Source organism: Lygodium microphyllum, chromosome 16 (genome assembly GCF_053477565.2).
Source record: "Lygodium microphyllum isolate KBCC chromosome 16, Lygodium_microphyllum_v1.1.10, whole genome shotgun sequence".
In the NCBI taxonomy this organism is placed as follows: domain Eukaryota; kingdom Viridiplantae; phylum Streptophyta; class Polypodiopsida; order Schizaeales; family Lygodiaceae; genus Lygodium; species Lygodium microphyllum.
In genome coordinates, this window is record NC_141150.1 from 17,713,552 (window position 1) to 17,739,610 (window position 26,059).

At 39.5% G+C, this 26,059-nt stretch overlaps 1 protein-coding gene across 1 annotated transcript in view; it reads left to right on the top strand.

The window, feature by feature from the left end:
* Nucleotides 1-14,875, top strand: part of LOC148022571 (protein ORANGE, chloroplastic-like) — a 40,861-nt gene extending 25,986 nt beyond the window's left edge. The window contains exons 2-8 of the mRNA XM_087695518.1: nt 10,138-10,276; nt 10,473-10,586; nt 11,638-11,724; nt 13,367-13,443; nt 13,626-13,753; nt 14,099-14,235; nt 14,364-14,875. Of these exons, the coding sequence (XP_087551644.1) occupies nt 10,138-10,276; nt 10,473-10,586; nt 11,638-11,724; nt 13,367-13,443; nt 13,626-13,753; nt 14,099-14,235; nt 14,364-14,441 (760 nt within the window). The 3' untranslated portion in view covers nt 14,442-14,875. The remainder of the gene's footprint in view (nt 1-10,137; nt 10,277-10,472; nt 10,587-11,637; nt 11,725-13,366; nt 13,444-13,625; nt 13,754-14,098; nt 14,236-14,363) is intronic.
* Nucleotides 14,876-26,059: the final 11,184 nt, after the last annotated feature.

The following is a 26,059-nucleotide window of genomic DNA, read 5'->3' on the forward strand; positions in this document are numbered from 1 at the left end:
GATGCCTCATCATAGATTCATAGGTCTCTCTCTTTTTTGTATCAGATATACTATACTGTAGTTGTATCACATGTTTTGCGCAACCCATGCAATCGTGATGGTCACCCCCATGTATTCATCTTATTCTGTAATGAAATGGCTATTTCCACTTTAAATATGCATTCTATGATCTATCATTTAATGATTTATGGTTTTTGTTATTTAAAAAATCATCTTAAATTTTTTTGGGTACTAATATCGTACTGTACCTTATAAAATCATGAGGTACCATTTAGTATTGTATTTTATTGTATCGTACCTTTCGTACTTGACAACTATGGTCTGACCATTGGCAGAAAGCGATGGAAGCCGAGTTGGAGGCTATTGAGAGGAATGGCACTTGGTCCCTTGTGCCTCGTCCCTCTCATAAGAAGGTGATTGGTGTTAAGTGGGTCTTTAAGACCAAGTACCATAGTAATGGCTCTTTGGACAAGCATAAGGCTTGCCTTGTTGCTAAAGGTTTTGCTCAGTGCTGCCCAGGCATTGATTTTCCATGATACTTTTGCCCTCACTGCTCGTATGGCGACAATCCATGCTATTCTTGCCTTGGCTGGTCATAGGAAATGGCATGTCTTTCAGTTGAATGTAAAGTCAGCCTTCTTGAATGGCGATTTGAAGGAGGAGATTTATGTAGAGCAAACTCTTGGCTTTGGATCCTCAAATGGGAAGGTTTAGAGGTTGAAGAAGGCCTTGTATCATGCATGGCTTGAAGCAGGCTCCGCGTGCTTGGAACAAGAATATTGACTTGTTCCTCCAAGCAAAGTTGGGATATTGACACTCCAGGGCCGATCTGTAGCTTTATGTGCACACTTCAGAGGGTGTTCGTGTGTTATTTGTTTTGTATGTTAATAACTTGATTATTATAAGTGACCATACATAGAAGGTCGAAGAGACGAAGGCAGCCTTACATCAGAAGTTCGAGATGACGGATTTAGGACTTCTCCATTTCTTTTTGGGCCACGAGATTTATTAGGCTCAGAGGGGGATTTTTATCTCTTAGCAAAGATATGTACAGGAGCTCTTGGTGACTTTTGAGGTGGAGGATTGCCGGTCCCTTTCTACTCCTATGGATCTGAACTGGAAGGCCACTTCACACTCAGATTCTCCTTTGGTGGATGCTACCCACTACCGTCAGCTGATTGGATTGTTGATTTGGCTCCTCAACACACGGGTTGATCTATGTTTTGCTATAGGTCTCTTGGCTGGGTTCATGAGTGAACCCCAGTAGGTGCATTGGCAGGCTGCTTAGAGGATACTACGGTTTTTGAGAGGGACCTCTAGCCTAGGAATTTACTATCCGGCAGGTATAGGTGCTTCCGATATTGTCCTTGCAAGTTGGAGTGATTCGGATTGGGCTAGCGATGTGGACCATAGGCGGTCTACTATAGACTATTGTTTTACCTTGGGTGCAAGTGTTATCTCTTGGAGTAGCAAGAAGCAGCCCACGATAGCTCTATCTTCGACTGAGGCAGAGTATCGGGCCGTGTCTTCTACCACATGTGAGATTGTGTGGCTTCGGAGATTGTTGGAGCTTGGCCGCCCCCAAACTCGTCCTACTATTCTACGGTGCAACAATGAGAGTTGCATTGCCTTGGCACGAAATCCCGTATTCCATGCCCGGATGAATCACATAGAGATCCAGTATCACTTCATCAGGGAGAAGCTTCTGGATGAGACCATAGATGGGAGTACTATAAGACCGAGGACAATCTTGTAGATCTATTTACGAAGGCGCTTACCCAAGCTCTACTTCAACGATATTCCAGATCCCTCAGCCTTATGCCTTGTCCAGGATCTGAGAGGGGGTGTTAGAGATTGTCATCCCTTGGACAGGCATTTTTCTCAGTTAGGCTGTGTACATATGCAGTTTTCCAGCTGGGTAGTCATTCAAGAGAGTTTTGGTGTGCGGAGCAGGTGTGTTCATCTGTCAGTGCCATGTCAGCAGCAGCCACGCAAGATGCAGTTGGACTGCCATGTGGCAATCTAGTCGGCTAGATTTGCAGCACAGTTGGCTGCTTCCGACCTGATAGTTTTTTCTTTTGGCATTTTCTGTAGGCTATAAATAGGCTGACACCAGCACACTCTCATTTATGCAGTTGCAGATTTCAGGGCAAAGATCGGGCAAATTGCAGGAGACTTGGAGGTGTCCAATAGGGAGACATTGTTGAGGTCAAGATACGCAAACATACGGACTGCACCCATGTACATATCTACATTCCTTTGTATTCAGCATGCTTTATACAACAGATCTTGTTGTTCTTTTGGCTCTTTCTCTCTCTTTCTTCTCTCCATGTTCACTCTACTCTCTTAGTCTTGGTCCCATGTGTAGAGAATCACAGTTGTAGCTGGAAAAAGTGTGCACAAGAGGGAGATAGGAGCTCAAAGTACAAGAACAAAATCTTGTTTACTAAGTTGCTCAAGGTGCAACTTGGGTACACTCTATCTCAAGTTTGATAGTGACCCATAGGCTGTTTATATAGCCTCTGCCTAGCTAGGGTTAGGGTTTTCCCTGCCCTTTAGGCTATTCACACCTATTTGCCCTCATACGCCCTTGCTTACAGTGGGTTTCTATGCCTATCTTCTAAACCCCCCCCCGTCCCCTCCTCCTCCTCAATGCCAGGGTGGCATTGGATTACTAGGCATGTAAGATGTCCCCCCTTCCCCTTAAACAAACGGGATGCCTTTATAAATCAGGCTATAAGAGTGCTTTTAGGTAGATGGTTTAAAGACTCAAAAAAGTCGATCTTCAGATGGATTGGAGGCATAATTGGCCACCAGTTCTTTGAGTACATCAGGAATGTTGGGGCATTTACTAGTGATATGCCTTGTCTTCTTGCATTTGTTACATTTCATTTTTTCGGGATACTTCTTTTATAGTTGTTTACAATATGTCCTTTTTTCTTACAGAAAGAACATCTAGTGAGAACTGTATGTACCAATACTTGATCACAAGATGTTGAAGATGCTTGACTAGTGTTGCCTTCTTTGTGGTTCCTCTTTTCTTCATCCAAATAGAATTGGATGGTACTTGCCAATGTAGGATCTAGAATGTTGGTAAGAGTGGTTACAAGGGTAGGAAACACCTTTTTTACAGCTTTTAGGAGAATAGCAATAGCATCTTCTTCATGTATTGGAGCTTGTACTGAGGCAAGCTATGCCATAAGTCCCTTCATGTGAGAAATGAATTTTCCCAAGTCTTCTCCTGATCTATATTTCAAGCTAAAGAATTCAAATTTAAGGAAGATTTTAGTATTTTTACCAGTGGCTTCATAGAGCTTTTCAAGCTCATTCCATTTTTCTTATTCACCACACTAGGAGGTTCTTCAAACTTAGGCACAGTTGTAGGACCTCATCTCTTCCTCAACCGGATGGTGTTCCATCATTTCCTCACACACTTTTGAAATCATTGCAGCTTGGCTATTCCCCCCAGTCTCTGTCGAGTGTGGATCAATTGGTTCCACAGTTTGCCTCCATGGCATTATCTACTGGACCCTCTAGTCATTATGTTGTCCTAGCCTTAGACAAGGCTTACATGTCCTAGTGTCTCCACCTCCACCGGCACCTTATGGAAACATTTATGTTCCAGTGCCTCCGTATCAATCGACACTCATTGGACACTCACAGCCTATTTCTGCCTACCCACCTCTTTTTCCTGCTCCTTATCAGACACCACCACCACCACCATTTTATTCTCCACATCCATCTTACCCCACATTCTTGACACCTCATGGTTCTACCTCATCTTCCGCCAAGCATGCATTCAATGATAAGACTCATTTTAATGGGTCGAACTTTACAACTTGGTCGAACTTGATGAGACATGTCCTGGACTCACAGAACCTATGGAATCTTGTGCAAGGGTTGGAAGCCCCACCCGATCCCGCACTTGTTCCATATGAGGTCATCCGCTCATGGAAGGCTAGGAATGCCTCCGCTATTGTCGAGCTGATGCAGAGCTTATTGCTTGGCTTTCATTTTCAGCTTCAACATTTCGACTTAGCATCAGAGCAATGGGCACACTTGACTGAATGCTATACGGCTCGAGATAGGACCCATCGAATAAATCCTAACCATGAGCTTCAGAACTTCAAAATATTTGACTAGGATGACTTGAAAGTCAAGTTGGCTGAGTATTGCCATCTCCTTGTTGAATTCTCCACTTCAAGGACCGCTGAGTCATTTGACAATCAAGTCACATTGTTTCTTAACAAGCTGTTGCATAAATACTAAATTTTGTGGAGCAAATTCTGATGTCCTCTGCGTCCTGGGTGTGGGCAACAAGCTGAAATACACCTGAAATTTACAAAAACGAGATTAAGGCTTAATGGAGGGCAACATATCTATTTATAGAAAGTTTGGGCCCTCCCAAGTGGGTTTGTCCTTATGGAATAGACACTCTTTAGGAACACATTTCTTTTTAAATAAACAAGGTTTCTTCCTTAATTAAGCATGTTTTAAGGTTGTTTAAGTGAAACTAATGCATTTTTAGCTCAACACTACTTACTTTTCTTCAGTTGGTTAGTTTGCTCCTAGAAAAAGAACAAACAAGAAAGAAGAGTGGGGTGATGTAATAGCCTCTGAACAGGCTTTTATGGTGAGGCAGAAGGGCAAGGGCAGCTAGTCTAAAAATGTTCCGTAAAGTTTTGGAAGTTTAGGTACTTCACAGAGCATTAAGAAACAAGGGGGGATGTAAGCCAAGAAAGGCAAGTATCACTATTGTAAAAAGCCAGGTCATTACATCACGGAATGTAGGAAGTGCTTTGCCAAGGAGAAGTCAGGGATGTCTGTTTTTGATGCACCTTCTACTGCTACAGAGTCTACGTCTTTTGTTGTAGATTGTGACTACTGTTTTTACACTTGCAGTTATGACTCTTCTTGGACTGATAAAGTATTTAGCTCTATTGAGGGTACTAGCACTTGGTTCTTTGATAGTGGTGCTTCTATGCACATTATATCCCATAGGGATTTACTTTCTTCTGTTATTGCAGCTCATGTTGGCAAGTTTGTGTAGTGTGTCAACAATGTATCTTATCATGTTGGAGGTATTTGGGAGATTGGCTTAAAAGCCATTCATGGCTCTACTCTCTGTTTACAGGATGCATCATATATGCTCGGTATAAAGAAGAATTTGTTATCCATTTTTTCTTTAGCAAAGTGTGGTATGCAAGTTACATTTGATGATGACAAATATATGGTTAGAGTTAAAGAATTCTTGACTTTGGTTTTGACTGGCACATTATGTCATGGACTCTATGAGTTAGATGCCTATTCAATTGATCAATCAGTCTATTTAGCATCTACTCTTACTCCTGCTATGTCATAGGTAGAGTTATGGCATGCTCGCATGGGGCATGTTAACTATGGCAGTTTGATGCTTATGTAGCGTACTCAGATACTAGATGGCTTACCTCTCTTGGAGAGACCTCCTGAGCATATTTGTGAGGGATGCATTTTGGGAAAAATGCATCGATTCTCGTTTCCTCGTGATGTTGCTTTTAAGGTAACTGCGAGATTATAGATTGTGCATTCAGATGTATGTGGACCTATGCAGACAAAGTCATTGGGTAGATGTTATTATTTTGTCACCTTCATTAATGACTTTACTTATTTTTGTTGGGTCTACTCATTGGTGAAAAAGTCAGAGGTGTATGATGCACTTTTGGCTTTTGTTGCACTTGCTGAAAATCAATCTGGTTGTAGGATTTAGACTCTCCGTTCGGACCAAGAGGGGGAATATGTCTTTCTTGCTGAATAAATTTTTGAAGCAGAAAGGTATCCATTAGTATACTGCTGTATATACTCGATAGCTGAATGGGGTTGTATAAAGGAAGAATTGGTCACTCGTGGAGATGGTCGGATGTATGTTAAAAGCTAAGAGTTTGCCACATGGCTTTTGGATGGAAGTAGTTATGTGCGCTTGTCATGTTTTGAACAAGTGCCCTACCAAGGCATTAAAAAATGTTACGCCTTTGGAGGCTTGGAAATTCCAGTTGTATCAACCTATGGCTGATCTGAATATTCAGCAAGAGCCTATTGAATTTGAGCTTCAGTGTGAGCTTGTACATAGTCAAGAAGCTAGGTAGATGCCTAGATGGTACTTGCAGACTATGAAAGATAGTCATTTGGATGCTCCTATTGTTGGTCGTACTAGAAGACAAGCTCGTTTGCATGATCATGCTAATACAATGGAGTTTGTTATGGCAACACACACACTTGATGATGAGGAGTGCGAATGTTTTGAGGATGCACAACAAAGTGTGCATTGGATAGCAGCAATGCAAGTTGAATTTGATTATATCATAAAGAATCAAACATGGGATTTAGTGATGTTGCCTATTGGAAAGAAAGCCATTGGTACAAAGTGGGTCTATAAGTTGAAAAGAAATGCGGATTGATCCGTTGATAAGTATAAAGCTAGGCTTATGGCCACAGGCTATGCATAAAAGAAAGGCATTGACTATGAGGAGACATTTGCTCCTACATCGCGTATGACTATCATTCGATCTATGGTTGCTTTGGATATCCATCATGGTTTCATTAGCTTGATATTAAGACTGCATTTTTACATGGGAAACTTCATGAAGAAGTGTATGTACAGCAGCCCATTGGTTTTGCAGTTGAAGGATCCGAACATTTGGTATGTAAGCTGAAAAAGGCTTTTATGGTTTAAAGTAAGCTCCCAAAGCTTGATGGGTTCCTTAACAGCTCATGAGAGTCAACTCTTTATGTATGCAAAGAGGGGGGATCCTTGTTGGTCATATGTCTTTATGTAGATGATCTTCTACTCACAGGGACACCTGCTGATCAGATTTTAGCATTCAAGAAAAATTTGTTGCTAACTTTTGAGATGTTTGACTTAGGGCCTTTGCACTACTATTTGGGCATTTAGTTCATTCATGATGCTAGAGGCATTGGATTGTCACGGTCTAGATATATTGGTAGACTCCTTGAGAGGTTTGGCTTATAGGATTGCAAGCTAGTTTGCACATCAATGGAGACTGGATTCAAGTTGTCCTTGCACATTGACAATGATTTTTTTGGTGTCCATACATATGCTCTAGTAGTTGGATGTCCCATTTATTCATGCAACACTAGGCTATATATTCAGTTTGTAGTTTCAGCCCTGAGGAGATATATGCACAGCCCATGCATGTCACATTGGCAAGTTGTAAAGCGTTTCGTTACTTGTAGGGTATTAGAACTCTTGGACTGCTTTATGCCAAGGGGGGACCACTGCAACTATGCTTACAATGATTTAGATTGGGCTGGTAATTTTGATTCACGTCACTCTACGAGTAGAAATTGCTTCTTTCTTGGCTCATCTTACATCTCTTGGCTTAGCAAGAAACAATCCACTGTTGCTACATCATCTTGTGAAGCTAAATACAAGGTAGCTTTCACTACCATAGTTGAATGTGTATGCTAAGATGTTTGTTGGTTGATCTTGATGTATCTATCATGGAGTCTGCTCCTTTGTTTGCTAAGAGTAAGGGTGTCATCACTGAACCTAGTGTTTCATGCAGATACGAAACACATAGAGATCCACTATCACTTTGTCAAAGAGAGGCTACATGCAGGAGATATTAGCCTTATCTATTGTTCTACCACCAATAATGTGGTAAACATCTTTACCAAAGCTCTTCCTTGTGACAAATTTGAAGCATTTTGCAATGCTTTATATTTGATCTCCTTTGGTGGATGATCCTTGTATGCTGATCACTTTTTACTCCAAGGGATTTGTTGGGTATGACTCGTGCCTATGCTCATAGAGGAGCGTCGATGATCCATGGTAGGACATTGGGGGCACTTTTTACTCTCCTTATGAGGTTTTTTGCCCTAGTTATATTATCTTTTATTTTATGTGCTTATGTTACATGGTTCGAGCACTTATTGTGTTTTACACTTTTCGAGTGTGAACGCACATTAACAACCCTAAGGTTTAAGGGTTGTACTTTATACTTGCATTACACTCTTTGGTAATTGCATTGGGAGTCATATTATGTCTTGACTCTCACTCTCTTCACTGTCAAGTGTGTACTCTTAGTTGAGCTTCAATCCTCCATTTCTCACAATTCTATGCTTCCATTCTGGTGGTCACCTCTTGTAGGATTGCTTCAGCAATATAGCAAAGCTATAGATGTTGTAAGAGGCTCCCTTGACCATGCATCTAGTTACCCTTTATAGACAGCCCAACAGATGAAGTTTGAGCCCAAGGATACTATTTAATCATTTTTACTTCGTGTGACATGGGTACATGATTAGTTTTCTTCACATGCGCTCTACCTTTTCAGAGGCTCATCTTGAGGGGATTGTGCTCTACAAGCTCTCTTTGGACTTTGATAGAGTAGCCAATGCTTTACGAACCTAGACATGATTGACGTGAGTGAGATTTACCCATATGTTTTCCATGTTGCTTGAGCACGAGGCATCTTTGCAGTTATAGAGGAGGCTTCCATCTCAATATGGTGGCTCCAATGAGGCATTGACCACTTCAAAGAGGGGCGGCAGGAAGAAGAAGTTGAAGGCCCAATATTATCATTGTAGTAAGAAGGGACATTTAGGAAAGGATTATAAGGAGTTAGCGTTTTCAAAGAAGAAGTAGCAGCAAGACATGGACTTCTCCACTGAGTCATCCGTCTCCTTTGACTTTGACTTGGATCCTTCGGCTAAGGCCCAAGCCAAGGCATGAAAGGGGTATTTTTATTCGGATTGTGGGAAGGGCTAGGCAGCCCCTCTTGCCATTTTCTAGTATAGGTGATGCGATTATGGCTCACAACTCTCTAGTGCCAAAGAGGGAGTGTGAGAGGATGGTGAGGTGGGGCAGGTGAGTCTAATCTATACAGGTATATAGGTTCATAGGCTCAAGAGAGAGACCTCTCTGACACATCAATTGAAGTTTGGTGGGTTTTGAAATCCTGGAGCTAGGATTGACTTCTAGGTTCATGATGGGCTGTTACTCGACAACGAGTTGGATTGGCCCCTCATTCAAGTTCATAGGAGGGGACACTTTGGTGGTCTTGGCCAAAGGTAGGGAATCCATGTTCACGTATGGTTAGAGGCATTTTTGACAGGATGGTCATGTATGTTACTGCAAGGCCTTGTTGACAAACACAGAGGGTTGCTATGATTCTTTTCTATTTTGCGGAATTGGTACAATTGGCAGCAACATCAAGTTCTCTACAAGGCAACTTGATGGTGACTAGATCACCCATTGCTTGGGTATCCATGGTTTTCTATTTTGGTGGTCTTTGTTGTGTGGACTAGGATGAGTCATTATCATTGTATCATTGTATTGTATCAGATCACCCATGATCTGAGCAATCTAGTCAGCACAAGAGTGAGTTTAGGCATGTGTTCTAGTGGGCTAGGCATTCTAGTGTTATTCAGGTAGTTTTTACTTGTCACTATGGTGATGATTTTGGCATTTATTGCTGGCAGACCAGCATTAAATGCTGGCTGACCTGATCAGATTATGGGCATATTTTTTGCCTTTATATTCTGGCTCCCTCCTCTATAGTCAGTCATTCACCACTTGCAGATTCCAGTGCAAGGGTTGGAGAGAGGGAACCGATGCCATTGCCCACACAGCTAGTGACTTACTGTTGTACGCAACTACCTCATGTTTGGTATATGGATTCCATTTCTTGAGCACATCTTTGAATTCGCCTTTGCAATGGGTGTTCTTGTGTTTTCTCTTTTCTCTCTCTTCTATCTCGTGTTCAGCAATTTATTTCAATATTCTTCTATGCTTCCATTGCTGCATCCAATTCTCAAACACCACACAACCAAAACCAAACCACACCCCCCCCCCCCCAAAAAAAGAAAAGAAAAGAAAAGAAAGAAAAGGAAAGAAAAACCCACCTTGGGACATATCTAGATTCTATCTTTGTATGCTGATTTGGCTTCTTGTAAATGTTAAATGTAGCTTTATTTCCTTCCCCCCCCCCCCCCGCCCCCTCTCTCTCTCTAAAACCGAACCACCCATCCCCAAAAGAAGAAAATAAAAAAGGCCTCTTAATCTACCATATCCTACTTGACACATTGTATAGGCCTCTTAATCTACCATATCCTACTTGACACATTGTATATGTTTAACAGCTCAGAGGATGGTGTGTTGGGAGCATTTTGCATCATAGAGGGTCCAGAAACTGTGCAAAACTTCGCGAAGCTGCAGTTGCAGGAAATCCGGGATAACATTAAAAGTCGAAGAAACAAGATTTTTTTGCTGATGGAAGAGGTAGTCTCAGACCACAACACTTCTTTTACCATATATTCTTTCATATTTGCAAATTCTAGAAGTGTAGCTTTGATAGTAATACAAAATAATATGTCAATTATATGGTTATGGCTTTTTTTTGTGCGTGCACGCACACACACGCAAGTACACAAGTGTAGCTAACTTTTGGGGAGGGAATTTACACTTTTTGGTGTAGGTCCGGCGGTTGCGGATACAGCAGCGTATTAAATCAGCAGAACATGAAATGACAACTGACGAGGAAAATGAGATGCCCAATTTCCCTTCCTTCATTCCTTTTCTCCCTCCTCTGGTACTTGACAGCTGCCAGTCCTGATATGATCATGTTTCTAAGCATGTTAAAGTTGCAAGGCTTAGAAGGGAAGAAAATGGGGGATTAAATAAAGGTTTGTTTTAATCTATTCTTGCTAGTCTGACACCTTGAGTTTGTAGGGCATCAACATCACAATGGTTGGCCTGTGTCATGAGCAGTTGATTTTGTTCTGAAGCAATTTTTACCTAAATTGAGTCAGGGTTTCGATTGGTTCCAAAGGTTTTATCAAGCTGGATGGTAAAATTTTCAAAATAATTGCTACTCTGGGGACATGCAACAGTGTGTACAGTTGTAGGCTTGAGTTGTAGAGGCAAACATCGTGCTTCAAACATTAGGCATTTGATAAGGTAGGAAGGTTTGTTCATTTCTGTGCTGTGGTTAAGCAGTCTTGTATTTAGACCAACGCAGAAGTTTTCTGGGATCTCTTAGTGCTACCAGAATGGGGTTGTGTATGGTGACCTCCTCAGGACATCTCAAAACTACCGTATTAAGTTTCTTCTTAACCCTTTTCTATCAAACAGTTTGGTAATAAAGGCAATCATTTTCATATTTGCTGTGGAGTTGTATGTTTGAGGGTTTTGATTATCATTTCTGTCTTTGGAGTATTGCTCATGTGTTCTGCTATATTAAGAGAAACACATGCCTCTAGAGCCAGCAATTCCATGCCATGGAACTTGATCATAGAAGTGTGTAGAAAGGTTTGGAAAAGTCTTCCTACAGCCTGGAAAGCTGGTGTACCCTCCTAGATGACTCTTAAGTTTATTAGAGAAGTATGTAAGAAGTTCTGAAAAAAGGCTCACAAGGCTGAGCAATGCCATGATAACAGGTAGAATTTAGTGGGAAAGTTTTCTGACAGTTTTGCTTTGAAAGTTTTCATGTTTAACCACTTTCATTGCTATGAATTATACTTTTTCTGGTTCAAAGCTTGAGAACATTGAATGAGTACCATGTATTTTGCTGCGGACTTGCAGTTGCGATTGCTAACATTGCTATTAAGAACTAACCATGTTCTCTTCTTTTTCTGCTTCAGAGCTCAGCAACATTGAAGCAATACTATCTATTTTGCTGCGGACTTGTAGCTGCAATCATTCTTTTTGGTGGCTTGCTTGCACCTACTGTACATTCTGCTTTCCCTTCCCCATTACTAATTTTTACCTTAATGTGTTCATTTTAGGATCACATGGCTGTTTATCTTGCGTTTTGCAAACATGATGCTGAAATTTCCTTCTTGTCTAAACTTATGTAACTTCTGATGCTGAGTCATGTACACTGAATGGGAGATGTGGCAGACATGTTCTACCTGCTAAATAGAAAATCATGATAGCAGTTGGTCTACTAAAAGGTTGCAATTGAGATAGATGGAAGGAGTATGAGTGGACTAGAGCAAGATTGGCAGGATTGGAGTAGAAACGTCGATATGGAAGCAGCATCATGGAAGGGCTGACTAGTTTGGTTGCAACACCATTCGTACATGAAGCCAACATTGTCACATAAACTGAAGTGTTAATTAATTTTACAGGGAAACATTTTAAGGAGTTTTGACCGTGCGTATCTTATAATATTTATGTACAAGGTTTAGGGGGCATGACTAATAGCACACTTAAGAGACTCGAGTGACCAAGGTTTTAGGCCATTTAAAACAAGGGCTCTAAGCAATTAATGTGTGCATAGAGGCTAGAGCTAAGTAAGTGGGTGATGTGGCATGCATTGCACCACACTTGCTAAGGATTAAAGCAATTAATCACAAAAAGGGTTTTGCCAATGTTGGGAGGTGAACATGTATCTCACACACTCTTTCATCTCTCTTCTCTTCTCTGTGCAATTGCCGAAACCCTACTTTGCAGATCAGAACAAGAAACAAGTAGTTTAGTCTTACTTTACACTAGTATCAGAGCAGCAATACCTTTGGGGAAGGGAATCTGACATAAAAGATAAATTTTCCATGTGAGAAAAGCATAAACAATTTAAATGTGCTCACGACTGCAATAATACCAAATCAGAGAAGACTCATAAATGCGGTCATCTGCATCTTTAGGGATGCATGTGCTGAAGAGATGTGCTGAAGAACACATCCCATCTGTGGACTATGCTGTCACCAAGTAGCACCTGTCATGAAGAGATTGCTGTAAAGAGCACCCGAGAGAAATTACAATAAACTTAAGGAAAGTGCGACTTTGCTCTCTCCTCAGTATCCAGGTTTCCAGGACTAGTCCAATATGCTTAGTCTGACATGCATAAGAAAATCTGTACACACTTGCATTGAAAATCTAGAAAAGCTCAAGTGTGCATGCATACATGCCTGTATCCTTGCCCAGCTTCCTAACTCTGGACATGTTCTTGTACATATGCGTGTGAGCGCACACACACACACACACACACACTGTTCACACAAGGTATTGTTCCCAACAAGTTTCCTGTCATATCAACTCGTTGACAATGATAGTATTGGAGGCTTCAATGACTCTGTCTGTTGAAATTATGTTTGAGAGTGGTGGCATGACATGATGGCAAACCTGGTTATTAAGGCGTGCATTTGTGATAATACTAGAGAAGGCTGCATGATATCTTTGTCCTTGTTTAAAGAAAATATGTGCAGTTTTTCTTAATTGCTGTGTGTGTGTGTGTGTGTGTGTGTGTGTGTGTGTGTGAAAACTTACTTCTTAGCATTAATGTGCTTCGACTTTGGATAATTTTCAGCCTTTTACGAAGTTTACATAGAGAAATATATTGCCAATGTCTGAAAGCAATGAAATCTGCAGCTGGAGCTGAAACTGGGACTAGGAGGTACATCTTATGAAGATTTTATAAGAAGCATGAACTTACCACCACAGCTCAGGTTTGAAGCAAACATGAGAATGAATTGTTTTCTCCAGATAAAGCACGTACATTGGTTTCTATTTGTAAAAGCAAACCTCACTCCTCTATCATAAGAACTTGAAGCAACTGCATTGTATCTCTCTTTGTGCCACTAACACGTTCACACTTCTTCATTTTGATTAAATTTTGAGGTGTTTGCAGTGAAGTAGACCCTATTGTTGCCTCATTCTCAGGCGGTGCAGTTGGGGTCATATCCTCACTGATGTTGGTAGAAGTTAACAATGTCAAGCAACAAGAACATAAAAGATGCATTTACTGTCATGGAACAGGCAGGTTTTGATTATTTTGTTTTGTCTGTCCCCTTGCCTTTGTGGCCTTGCACTCGATGTTTCTATGTCTAATTACCAGCACACCCACTATTTCATACATGTGAGCAAAGTTGTCAGGAAGTGGGCCAAGTAGCCTTCTGTGAATTTGTTGATGCATCAACAAAAGTAGTCCCATTGCCTCCTCTTCAATCCATATAAAAACCATACGAGATAAGTATAAATAACCAAACGTTTGCATGCACGAAATGACAGAAAAGCAGTGTACATGGTGGTTATGGTAATATAATGGCTTATTAGTGATATCGGTTGCTTGCTTATGTGACATTTTCCCTGTGATTCCTCTAGGCTATTTGGCCTGTGCACGCTGTTCTGGCACAGGAGCAGTGGTGACAGTAGATGCCATTTCAACGTACGGCAGTTCTCTCAGCCCGTTGATGCCTCCTGTAACTCAAAGATGCCCCAACTGCTCTGGCTCTACAAGGGTATCTGTTCATTGTCCTTACTAAGAAGCTCCTGTGTCTAAAATGACTAGATCTGTAAGCACAATCATCAACAGAAATTTGGTTTTATTATTACAAGATGATCCCTTATGGGTTACATGTACTTGCAGGTAATGTGCCCTACATGCCTGTGCACTGGAACGGCCATGGCAAGCGAGCACGATCTCCGCATTGACCCATTTGATTGACCTAAAATCTGCACTGAAGTGTTTGCAGAAGTTTTGAATAATTGAGAAGGTGCTTTAGGACTTCGCGATTGCTGTGGTCACCTTGTTTGCGTTATTCTGAAAGATGCGTAAAGGAAGGAGCTTCATATTCTAATAAAAAGTTGAGAGAAAGGCCAAAATGTTAAAGGAAGGAGCTTCATATTCTAATAGAAAGTTCAGAGAAAGGGCAAAATGTTGAGGTAATATACTTCAAGAACACACATACTCCACACACACACACACACACACGTGCGCGTGCACATGCAATGAACCCACGTAAGTGAGGATTTCAACACAATTTTGTTATAAAGGGTCTACGTACATTGAGATCATTTGCTTAAATGTTTCGATTAAGCATTTTGTTAGACCCTTTGTTTGCGGATAATAAGAGGAAGAAAAAGCTTGATTTACTCCTAGACATTTGCATATTATTTTGACTACTTTTGATTTGTAAGTTTTGTCCTTGCTTTGAAAGTATATTTTGAGGGCAAGAATGTCTAATAATTGAGAAAGTTATTATTGAATTAGCAGTTGCATCGGATAATGCCTTGACTTAATTGGTGATGTTAGATCTGGATGATATATCTATTTTTGTTAAGGGAAATTTATTGGTTTGTACAAAGCTTGGATCTAGTGCTTTCTACCCTAAATAGAAAGATTGTTGGATACAAATAATCCCTTTGAAACAAAAGGAGCATGTAGATATAGGAGAAAGTGAATTGCAAGAACATTCACTTTTGGTGTTGATTATGGATGAGAAACATCTCTCAAATTGCCATTATGCCTATAATTAACTTACTCTTATAGAGATTGTTAGTATGAAGTAGGTGAGGTGAAACATGTAAGAATTCTTTGATAAGAGGTTTAAAGGAGTCGCTGAATTAGGAGCAAAGGTCCTCAAAGCCCCAATCACCTTATCTTTGCAGAGAATCAAATAGAAGTATGCTGACTTTGTTGTTTGTGGGTTATATCTCTATTTTATGGGCCATCTACCAGGGGAAGAAGATTTCCCTAAGTGGTTCATGCAAACTTACCATGGCATGACCGTGGTCAATCAATACAAATTTGTTGGTAGAGGCTTCTACTTTGTACTAGCCAACTCTCAACAAGACAGAGATTGGATTCTTGCATTGACCATTGGATTTAGGGCAAATTTTGTTTATGCCCTTTCATGGATGGCACACTTCCATCTGGAAGAGTCCTTACAACAAGAATGCCATGTATGAGTTACTATCTAAGCCTATTGGATTGGCTTAACGATGAGATTGGCACCTTGTTAGACATGTTGGGGAGGGTGCTATGTATACTCAAAGCATATAATAGAGTCATCAAGTTTGACAAAAAGGCATGCATACTCTGGGAACAAGTAAAGGGAAACCTTGGAGTTTCTGGAGGTCATCAAGTCGAGCAATATTGAGATATGTATTGAAGTTAGATTCAACAAGTTCCTTGATGCATGTTGCTTGTGTCACCAAACTAGCCCCTATGCTAGACACTGCAAATAGAAGAATGAAGTAGGAACAAAGGAGGCACCCAAAGAGGCTAAAAATAAGAATTATCTATCCCAAAAAATTCTCTCCAAACTTAAACAAAAGCAAGCACTAGGAATACCAAGGAGGGGGAGAAGAAGCAAGATGATGGGAACGAGGGCAAGCCCAAAACTAGTCTTAATGGGGTCTAAACAAGAAGCTAGCTAAGGCTTCTTCTCCTTAGGAGATCAATGAAAACTAAGTACCCACAGCAAAGGAAATGGCTATACAAGGAATGGAAAGAAGAGTGGCTTGCTCAAGAGACAAGCAAAGAACCTTTTGCTTGACAAGAATGTATATGCCCTACTTATAGAGGGGAATGAGGAGTCCCAATACCTGCAATGGTAAATCTTAACATCTTTAATACACATGGAAGATTAAAATGCACATCATGGAATGTAATAGGATTATGTTGAAGCTCTAGAATCAATACATGCAAAAGGCTAGTATTTAGAAGGAGGCCAAACATAGTGGCACTTCAAGAAATCAAACTAAGTAGACATGACATAGACCAAATTGATATCTATGGATATTGCCTCTTCATTGTTGTTGAATGCTAGAGTCGAGGAGGTACTTTAAAAGCGATCAAGGAGGATCTGAAGCCTACATAGAGCTTTGGTTTGAAGAGGAGAGAGCAGTATTGGCCACTCAAATAGTTGTGGGAGGTAGCCCATTGCAAAATCGTCATGGTAGCCCACCCCCATTTATGTTTAACAATAGCTTCTTGAAGAATAAGGAGTTTGTCATGAAGTTGGGAGGAGTGTGGAAAGATAATGTGTAGGATAAATGAACCTTTGGGAAGGGTAGAGAAAGCCATCGATGCTGTAGTAGAAGAGACCAAGCAATATGGTAGAGATAGAGTTAGAGATACAAGGAAATATGTTAATTCTACTACAAGATGTTGGGCCCATGTTATGGTTGCCCTTGCTATTGATTCTAATGACTAGCATATGGTTTGGGTTTTGCAAAGAATTTAGGATTTTCTTAAGGCAAAAGAGGAGAGGAAGATTGTCGTAGTCAAAACATGATTGAAGGGAAACTATTTGGACCAACACGATGCCCCTACCATGGCCTTCTTTAGAGCCCTCTAGCAAAAGAATAGAAGGGAGGCTAGAGTTTAGATTGAAGATGAAGGGGGGAAATGCCATACTAATGAGGTGTCTATAGCAAAAGTATTCATTAACCACCTTTCCAATATAGTGGGGAAGGCACCATCAGCAAGAGTTGAGTATGAGAGGAAGCTATAGTGCATATTGGACCCAATGGAGAGAGTTGTTGACCAAGAAATGACTCTAATGATTGCCAAATCATTTTTCAAGAAAGAACTACTATTTGTACTAAAGAATATGAAGAAAGGGAGATATATTCATATGCATCAATACTATCAATTGATGTTATATAGCACTCATGAATCTTTGTTACAGACCCATGGTTCTTTAAATGTATTGTAAAAATCCCTACAAGATCAATAAATCAAAGCACATAAGCTTGAAGAAGAGTTAAAGCAATATAAAGATAAGGGACACAACCTGGCAACAGACACGGACATGCGAAGGAATTCAACCTTGGAGCAAAAGAATGCTTCATTAAAATCGCTTTTGTACCAAATGGAGAAGGATAAGAACATTGTAGAAGCAAAGTTGCAAAGGTGCAAGAAAACTCCTATGGCTTATAAGGAAAGAAAATGTCGATTACTTCCAATGCTATTACTATCCTTGAATGGTGAATCACAAAAAAGGCGTGTGTAAGTATTAAGGTTCATTATTTTTTATTGAAAGACAATTTGAATCTACTTTTTTCCCTGAAAATACATATTTTTTATCATGAATTTTTTTAATGATGCTGGCGGCCAAGGTGCGAGTCAACAAGTGGAGCTTCTAAAGGCATTCTTAAAATGCAAGCATTTGATTGGAATGAGAGACCCTCAACATTGAGCCCTCTGCCTTACTGCTTTGAATGAGGTTCTTAAAGAGTTTATTCGTAGAAGAAGTTCAAATAGCATATGATACAACTAGGCTTAGTCAACAAGGCTATGAGGCCATAAACGATATGATAGCAACTACATTGGCTCATAGCAAAATAAAGCACATAATTTTGCCTTGTCCATTTTAGCTGAGAGTTATAAGATGAGCCCGAAATATGTTCATTGTTGATTCAATAGGAGAGTATTTCTTTATCAGTGGAAAAATGGAATTGAAGGAAACTAAAGCTGGAAAGATTTCTTATGACTATATTTTTGTTGACTTGGTTAAGTTACAATGTACTATGGCTTGTTTCTACAATGTGCAATGCTCAGAAGGTATTGAGTTGCCCTAATCTAACATTATGGATTCAATATAGTACACTTGTTTATTCTAAGTTTGTACCAACTATGATTTACAAGTTTTATTTCAACCTTGGAGTTTGTTATCAAGCTTGACAAATTGACGAATGCCAAATCGTAAAGGGATGCAAGTTGGAGAGGGTGGACCTTACATTGATGAATTGCGCCATGGCTTGTACAAAAGATAGCACACTTGTCCAACTATTTAGTGTGCACTCAGAAAGGGAAATTTGGTGGCTAGCAATAGCCAAAGTGTCCAAGGAGACCCATAATGTTCTCTCTTGGATCTTCCAACATACTCCATATCCTAATATAATTTCCAAGCAAACAAGTGGCGAGAATCCCTATGTAGAAGGAGTCGGAGAATTCAATATTCATTGGGACTTGGGTGGTGATCTCAAGACTCTAAAGTGTATGTTCAATTGTAACAATAAGGCATCACTATCATTGCCTTGTTCATTTTGCATGAAAACAAATAATTCTTATGAGGTCATAGATAATGTTGCATGAAAGGGAGGAGTACTAGCGTGCAATAGAAAGGCACCACCAAATAGGCCATGTTTTGATGAGAATTGGAAAGTCATATTTCCAATAAACATTGAGAATGTCTATTTTTGCAATTTGCATTACCTTATGCATATATTTGACAAGTTATTGAAGTTGCATGTAAATTATACACGATGAAGTCTCCCTCCAGACGTAAAGCAGCAATTGAGAAATTCAAGAAGGTATTAAATTCATTAAGTGTACATGGAGGCAAGGTAAAGATTAAAAAGGATTTGAAAATATATGGCCTAACTTATGATATAGCATATAAACTATCAATGAGCAAAATGAAGGTGAAGACATTACTGAGTAATATGACGGTATATTCTCATAAGTATGTGTTTATGTACTTAGTAGGGTATTGCAAGCTTGGACTATGCCACAATACCATATCATAGTACTTGATATTGGGACAAAAGATTTTGTAAAGATGTGATCTCTTAGAAAATTCCATGCCCTAAAGAAATTGCATGAAGCTATTTAGAGTGTGATCCATCATAGAAGAAGGGGTGGAGGCAAGTGCAAGGGTGTCTGGGAGAGCAGAAGTGGTTGGAGAGTTGAAAAATGAAAATGAGACCAAGTAAATCGTTTTCATAGGCCATTGACTTTAAAGTTTAAGTTTTAAAAAATATATTAAATTTGTTAAATATAATTTTGATTTTTTAAAAAATAAAAAAAATTCCAAAATATAAAATGTTAGAGAATCTAAAATATGTATAAAGAATTTAAAAATAAAATCACATGATCTATTCATCGTTAAGTTCTAATACATTATTTTGTACACAAATTCTGATTTCTCTCAAAACTCTCCATAACGTATAATTCTTCTGTATTTTTTTGCCAATTTGAATGAAAAATAAATAAATAAGATTCAAAATAACATATCCTAACCAAATTTTATTATAAAAAACAATATTAAACAAGCTCACATTTCTACCACCAATAGAGAAGTTGAAGCTCTTCGTACAAACACTTCCCATCAAGACAAGATGCTCTCACAAATTTAGAAGACTCCAACAATCACTCACTATGATTGACTTAATCATTCCACCTTGTATACGAATTTGAACATCAAATGCTTATCCCATGTCTTTAGTGAACTCCAAGGAAATCCATTGGCATGCTTTCTTCATCCAACATTGGTAATAGAAGTGCACATACAATGATGAACATGCATTTAAGTAACAAAATGTAACACCATAGAGACCACCACTATGCATGAAAAGATGTCACCTTTGTGCACCCCACCCACCTCATTCCATCCTTCTTCAAAATTGGAATTAAGAATGTCCTTAGCTATGTCCTTACAAATTAACATGGAGGGACATTGATGCCCATTAGTGCTTTTGAAGATATATGAAAAAACATGAATTGGTATAAACCATGAAAGACCCACTAATCTCGAAGCTCTTTCAAATCTGAACGAGCTATGAATCTCATGTGTGATCTTCATTTTTAATGTCTGAAGCATCTACTCAATCCGAATGGGCCATTCCAAAGAATTGAGAGATGGACACGGAAGTAATTCAAGAGAACCATACAACTCCACCAATTTAGGCACTATAAACACGAACGTATAGAAGAAAATCTTGCTATGTAAAAGATAATTATGATGACTTTCCAATCATCATTGTCTCACCCACATCCACATGTAGAGCTTTGTATGTCCAAGACAAGCTTCCCAAAAGTTGATCCTCAACAAGATTCGAAAGGAAAATGTTTGACATGAGAGAAGAAGTAAAAACCTCAAAAACATATGAGAAGTTAAGAACATAAAAGCAATAACTTACAATTCGAGAGGAAAAATTTTCAAGTAGCCCCAATAGGTAGCTTCAAGTCCTTCACACCATACACATGTTGAACTGAGACAACAAGAACCATCTTGAGCCTCCCGAAACTCGAACACTCTGGCCTGCTAATGATTTTGTAATATACCACGATAACAAACTCGATGAGGCCCTATTGCTAAAGGTTGCATATAGACCCATGAATCCTTCCTGAACAATGATCCTTTTCATTTTCCATGTTCATTCTTTGTATTGTATACATAGACAACAGATACGGAATCATGGGGTTGCCTTTTCCGACATGTAGATGCCATTGGAATGGTAATGAAAGTAAGGAGGGATATCTGGCTATGGCTATGTGAGCACAAAAAGATGAGAAATTTTGTGGAATGGAAAAAAGAAAATTACCATGTAAGAAATAGAAGAAGTTGGATGTTGGGTGGATATGGCTAGGGGAATATGGGGGATGTGTGGCTATGGCTATGCTAAAAAGAAAGAGAGAGACTCGATGCTATGTGGCTATGGCTAGGAGAACCTAGGAGCTATGTGACTATGATTGTGTGAGGATAGAAAGATGAGAAGATTTGTGGAATGGAGTTAAGAGAATGACCATGGAAGAAAAAGAGAAGTTTGATGCTATTTGGCTATGGTAGCTGAGAGAAGATGGGAGCTAAGTGGCTATGGTTGAGAGAAGCTTGGAGCATGAAAAGGAGATGGAAAGCTAAGAAGATTTGTGGAATAGATGTAAGAGAATGACCAAATTGAAAGCATGTGTTGTAGGAAGACACCAACATTTTCTCTCTTTTTTTACTTTGAGAAAAAAACCATTTTTGGAGGGGGAGGATTTTCAAATTTCGGGTCACCTTTTTGGACACCCAGTGGGACCCACCTAACATAGGATGGTAAAAGCAAGAGGGGGAGGGGGGGGGGAGGGGGGTAAAGGGGTCATAAGGGGACAAGCCTATAAGTGGTAGGGCTAAGGGGGAAAAGGGAGTGGATAAAATGTGCACACCACCCCCTCTCCCATTGATCCACCTTAAATCTCTTGTCATTAGGAGAGTCACCAACTCTTAAGCTAAAGGGCCCTTTTTAAGTCCATATTCCCCCTAATGGGGGTGTCCATGATCATGAGAGATAATTTGATGATGAAGATGGAGATTGGGAGGAGCTCATTGTGTCAATGCCTACAATGGGAGGGGGGAAACATAGTGAAATTTTGTATCCACCCCTTTTATTATCTTAACTCCCCCTCCCAATTAACTTTAGTCATTTACTAATTTTTTCTTTACTATTAATTGTCAAACTAGACCTACACGAGACCACTTTTGGATGCCCTTCATACACTCCTTTTATTCCCTTAACTTCTCCTCCTGCTTACCCTTAGCATTGACTTCTTTTAATTTGTAAAAAGATTGATTATATTGCAATTCTTGTGCATTTTAAGTATATCATTTCCAGAATGGATACTATAATTAAATATTGAAGTCATGCTTCACATAATTTGAAAACTGCAAGTCTCAAATAATTTTTCCTATCAGTACAACTCAGATGTTTGGATTGCAAGCATTCTAAGATTAAATATTTCTAAAAGAAAACTAATAAGAAGGTGTATGTTGAAAGGAGGATGTAAATTAATAAGAAAAAACCTAGTATGTTATATTTGAGAGAAACTTGAGGTGTAGAGACTGAATCTCCCAATCCATTGCATCTTCTTCTCCATTGCCTCTATGACTTTACAAAGAGTGTGGTTTCTAAGGGGCTTCTCCCTGAATTCTAGTATTCTCTTAAGCCATACCTCAAGGACTCCTTGAGTTGGCATTACAATTTGTTCTCACCATCAAGGACATGATCAGGATTAGGGGTGTAAGAGTTTAAGAGGGTCACATGAAATACATTGTGGACGTTGGAATGAGGTAGAAGTTCTAGTCAATAAACATTTTTGTCAATATATTTGACAATTTTGTAGGATCCATAGTATCTTAGGTTTGATTTCTTAAATTTTTCAAGGGATGGCAAACTCTTCTTTGGGCAAACTCTTAAAAAGACCATGCCTTCCTCTTTAAAAGTCTAAGGGGTTCTCTTTGGATGTATGTAGGCCTTCTATCGATCTTGGGTAGCCTTAATATCCTAGTTGATTGTCTTTATCTACTCTCCCATATCCTCTAGCATTTTCATGGAAGCCTCAACCCTCAAAATAGGGTCAAAATTTTTTACAAGGGTAAACACTCCTACCCTTATAGTGCCTAAAAGGGAGTTATCTCAATAGTTTGTTGATATGAAGTGTTGTAAAAAAACTCAACTAGAGACAAGTGTTCAATCCATTTGTTTACCTCTCTATTGCAATAGGCCCTTAAAATCTCTTCCAAAACCTAGTTGACTCTTTTAGTGTTTCCTATAGCTTAAAGGTGATAGGTTGTACTAAAACAAAGTAGGGCACCAATGGGCTAAAAGAGATAGGTCCAAACCAAAGAGGTGCAAAGTGAATCACTATCACTAATGAGCCTCTTAGGCAAACCATATAGTAGAAGGATTTGTCCAATGAATAATCTAGTGATGTTAGATGATTTAAAGGTAGTCTTCACAAGAATGACATGTGCTACCTTAGTCAGCAAATTGATCATCAGTAGGATGCAACCATATCCTCATTACATAGTGTACAAACCAATTACAAAGTCCATGATGATGTATTTCCACTTCATATGAGGCATTTTAAGAGGATGTAGCTCTCCTAAAAGCTTGATCCTCTCAACTTTGATCCACGCATAACTCAAACATTGAATGGCATACCTAAGCATATAAATCTTCATCCCAAACCAATAGCAGCCCTTCCTTACTACATTTATCATCTTTACATAGTTGAGATGTCTAGCTATATATGCTTTTCTTTTTGAGGTCCTAGCTATTGGGAATGCATAACCTATGTTAATAGTATAAAAGCTTAGCTTTTACATGATAGATTTTAAATTTTTCTTCTTCATTGTGGTTCTTTCCTTCTGCTTGGACAATCCTCTTTATCACAAGGTATTATGGATCATTGGGAATCTCAACAACCACTATCTCCAAAATGGGATTGTTAGGCATGGAAATTAAACTTGCATCAAAACTGCTTAAGGGTTTCTCCAAGAGTAAAGAATTTAGGAAGGCTTTCTGGCTAAGAGCATCAACCACATAATCCTTCCCTAGATAGTATTTGGTCTCAAAATCAAATTCTTGGAGTACTTAAGTCCACCTCCTCTGCCAAATATTGAGATTTGGTTGGTGAATATCCACTTGAGCCTTTTGTGATCAATCACACAAGTGTGAATCTTCTACCAACCAAGTAGTGTCACCAAAGCTTTAGTGCATGATAAATCCACCCAGTGGATGGTGTTAATATATTGGGTTCTAACCTAAGAGTGGGGATGTGTCGTTTGGCTTAAATAAAAAGTCTTGAATTAGACTTCTAACCCAAGTCCTAATGGAAATGACCTAATGTTAGTGCCTAGGGTTTAAGGGTGTGACTACAACTAGCTAAATTGCCAACACACAAAAAAACACCTAAGTTTGTGTGTGTGTGATTTTACTGTTGAATCAAAAGCCCTTGGTTTTTAAGTACCAGTTCTCTTGTGCACAGAGAGAGATTCTCTTGCTATCGAACCAATTGGCAACTATGTCCTTCATGCAAGGTTTTTAATTTGATACTTTCTAGGTCTCTTAGGAGATGCTCTATTTCTTCTTGAGCTTGTAAGTTGTCCAATGAGTGCTTGAAAAGCTCAAGGTAAGAGCTTTGTTGAAGCTTAAAACAACCCTAGATTACACACATTGAAATGACTAAAGGCACACGCAGTGTGACAAGCTCAATGAGTGTGGCTAGAATGCAGCGATAGAGATGTCAATGAAAAGATTCTTATGATGATGATGCCTAATCTGAATGAGCATGACAATATCAAGCTTACTCTTTGCTTTTATGATTACTTTTCCTTCCACTTTGCTTCTAAGCTAATGAGAAGAAAAGGCACTCGCTATGATCCTCAAATGAAAGTTGCAAATAACCTAAGTTGATGATTTGCAAGATGGCTCACAATAAAATTCTCTAAACTCAAAGTTCTACATTTTATCACGTTTGATGAGGTGGAGCCTTCTCTACGTGTTCACACATGCTAATTTTCATTGCAATGTATGGACTTCTTTTCTATATGGTCCATATGATGTTCCATGCAACTCGAGGTGGGGTGCTCCCCATAATTCGAGGTGATTGTGAGGCAACCCTAGTTTGAGGTGATCATGAGGCAACCCCTCCTCGATAGGTCAACCTTCTCTAGGTAAGTAGGACCTTGAGGTGGTATTGTGATCAAGGTGGCAACTATTATGATGGAGATGAAGATGAATTCAAGTTAACCATGATGGCTTGATATAGAAAAGAAGATTGTGGTGACAATCAAATTGACTTAACATAGATCACAAGGTGATATCATGCTAGTGGCTACTCAAGAAGATGACATCAAGGATGTCCAAGGGCTCACACTTGAGATGATATGTCAAGAGCTCATAGGGTGATCTACCACCTAACTTGAGAAGATATGTAGCACCCAACCACTTGGGCTCGCAATTGAGCATCTTACTAGAAGTAACTTAAAATCAAAAGTTTCTCAAGGTAGGTTAATTATTGTGCTCAAGGTAGAGTGATTATTGTACTTGATATAGAGCTTTACTTAACTCAAGACATCTAAGCTCAAGGTAAATTGTGCTTAAGGTGGTCACAAGAAAAAGGCTTGAGGGGCTAGCCACTCAAGATGGAGGACATCAGAGGGCCATCTCATGGTGCTTTCTTTATGCTTAAGGTGGATCTTTCCTTGACATTTGATAAGGTTTTTTTTTTTTGACATTGCTCAAGGGGCTACTTTCTATAACATTTGACATGTTACTTTTTAAGGTAGCTTGAGGTGATGCCTTTTTCCTCACAAAGGTGTTGCTTTTCATTATGCTCAAGGTAACTGATCATGGCCATCAATAACTAAATCATAATCACTTGAGAGTATGGATCACTTTGTTAAGACTTATGATCCACTTAGGCTCGATGTAGTTGCCTCCATCACAACTCAAGGTGGTTTCACTTCTTACTTGAGGTAGGTTCATAGTAGAGCTACTCAATGTGGTGTGTTAGGCATTGCTTGAGGTGGCACATCACAAAGCCACTTGAGGCAACGTAGCACAAAGTTACTCAAGATAGGTACTACTAAATCTACTCAAGGTAAGTCACAAAATGAGGCTACTCGAGGTGAGCACTATGTTGTGGCTTGAGGTGTGGAAGCCAATGTGCCTTGCATAGTGGATGAATATTGCCAACTCGAGGTGTGGTCGAGGGGTGCACCTGAGGTGTGTTACTAATTGATGCTAGTGCTAAAGTATATGAGCCAAGTGCATGTCGATTTGAGC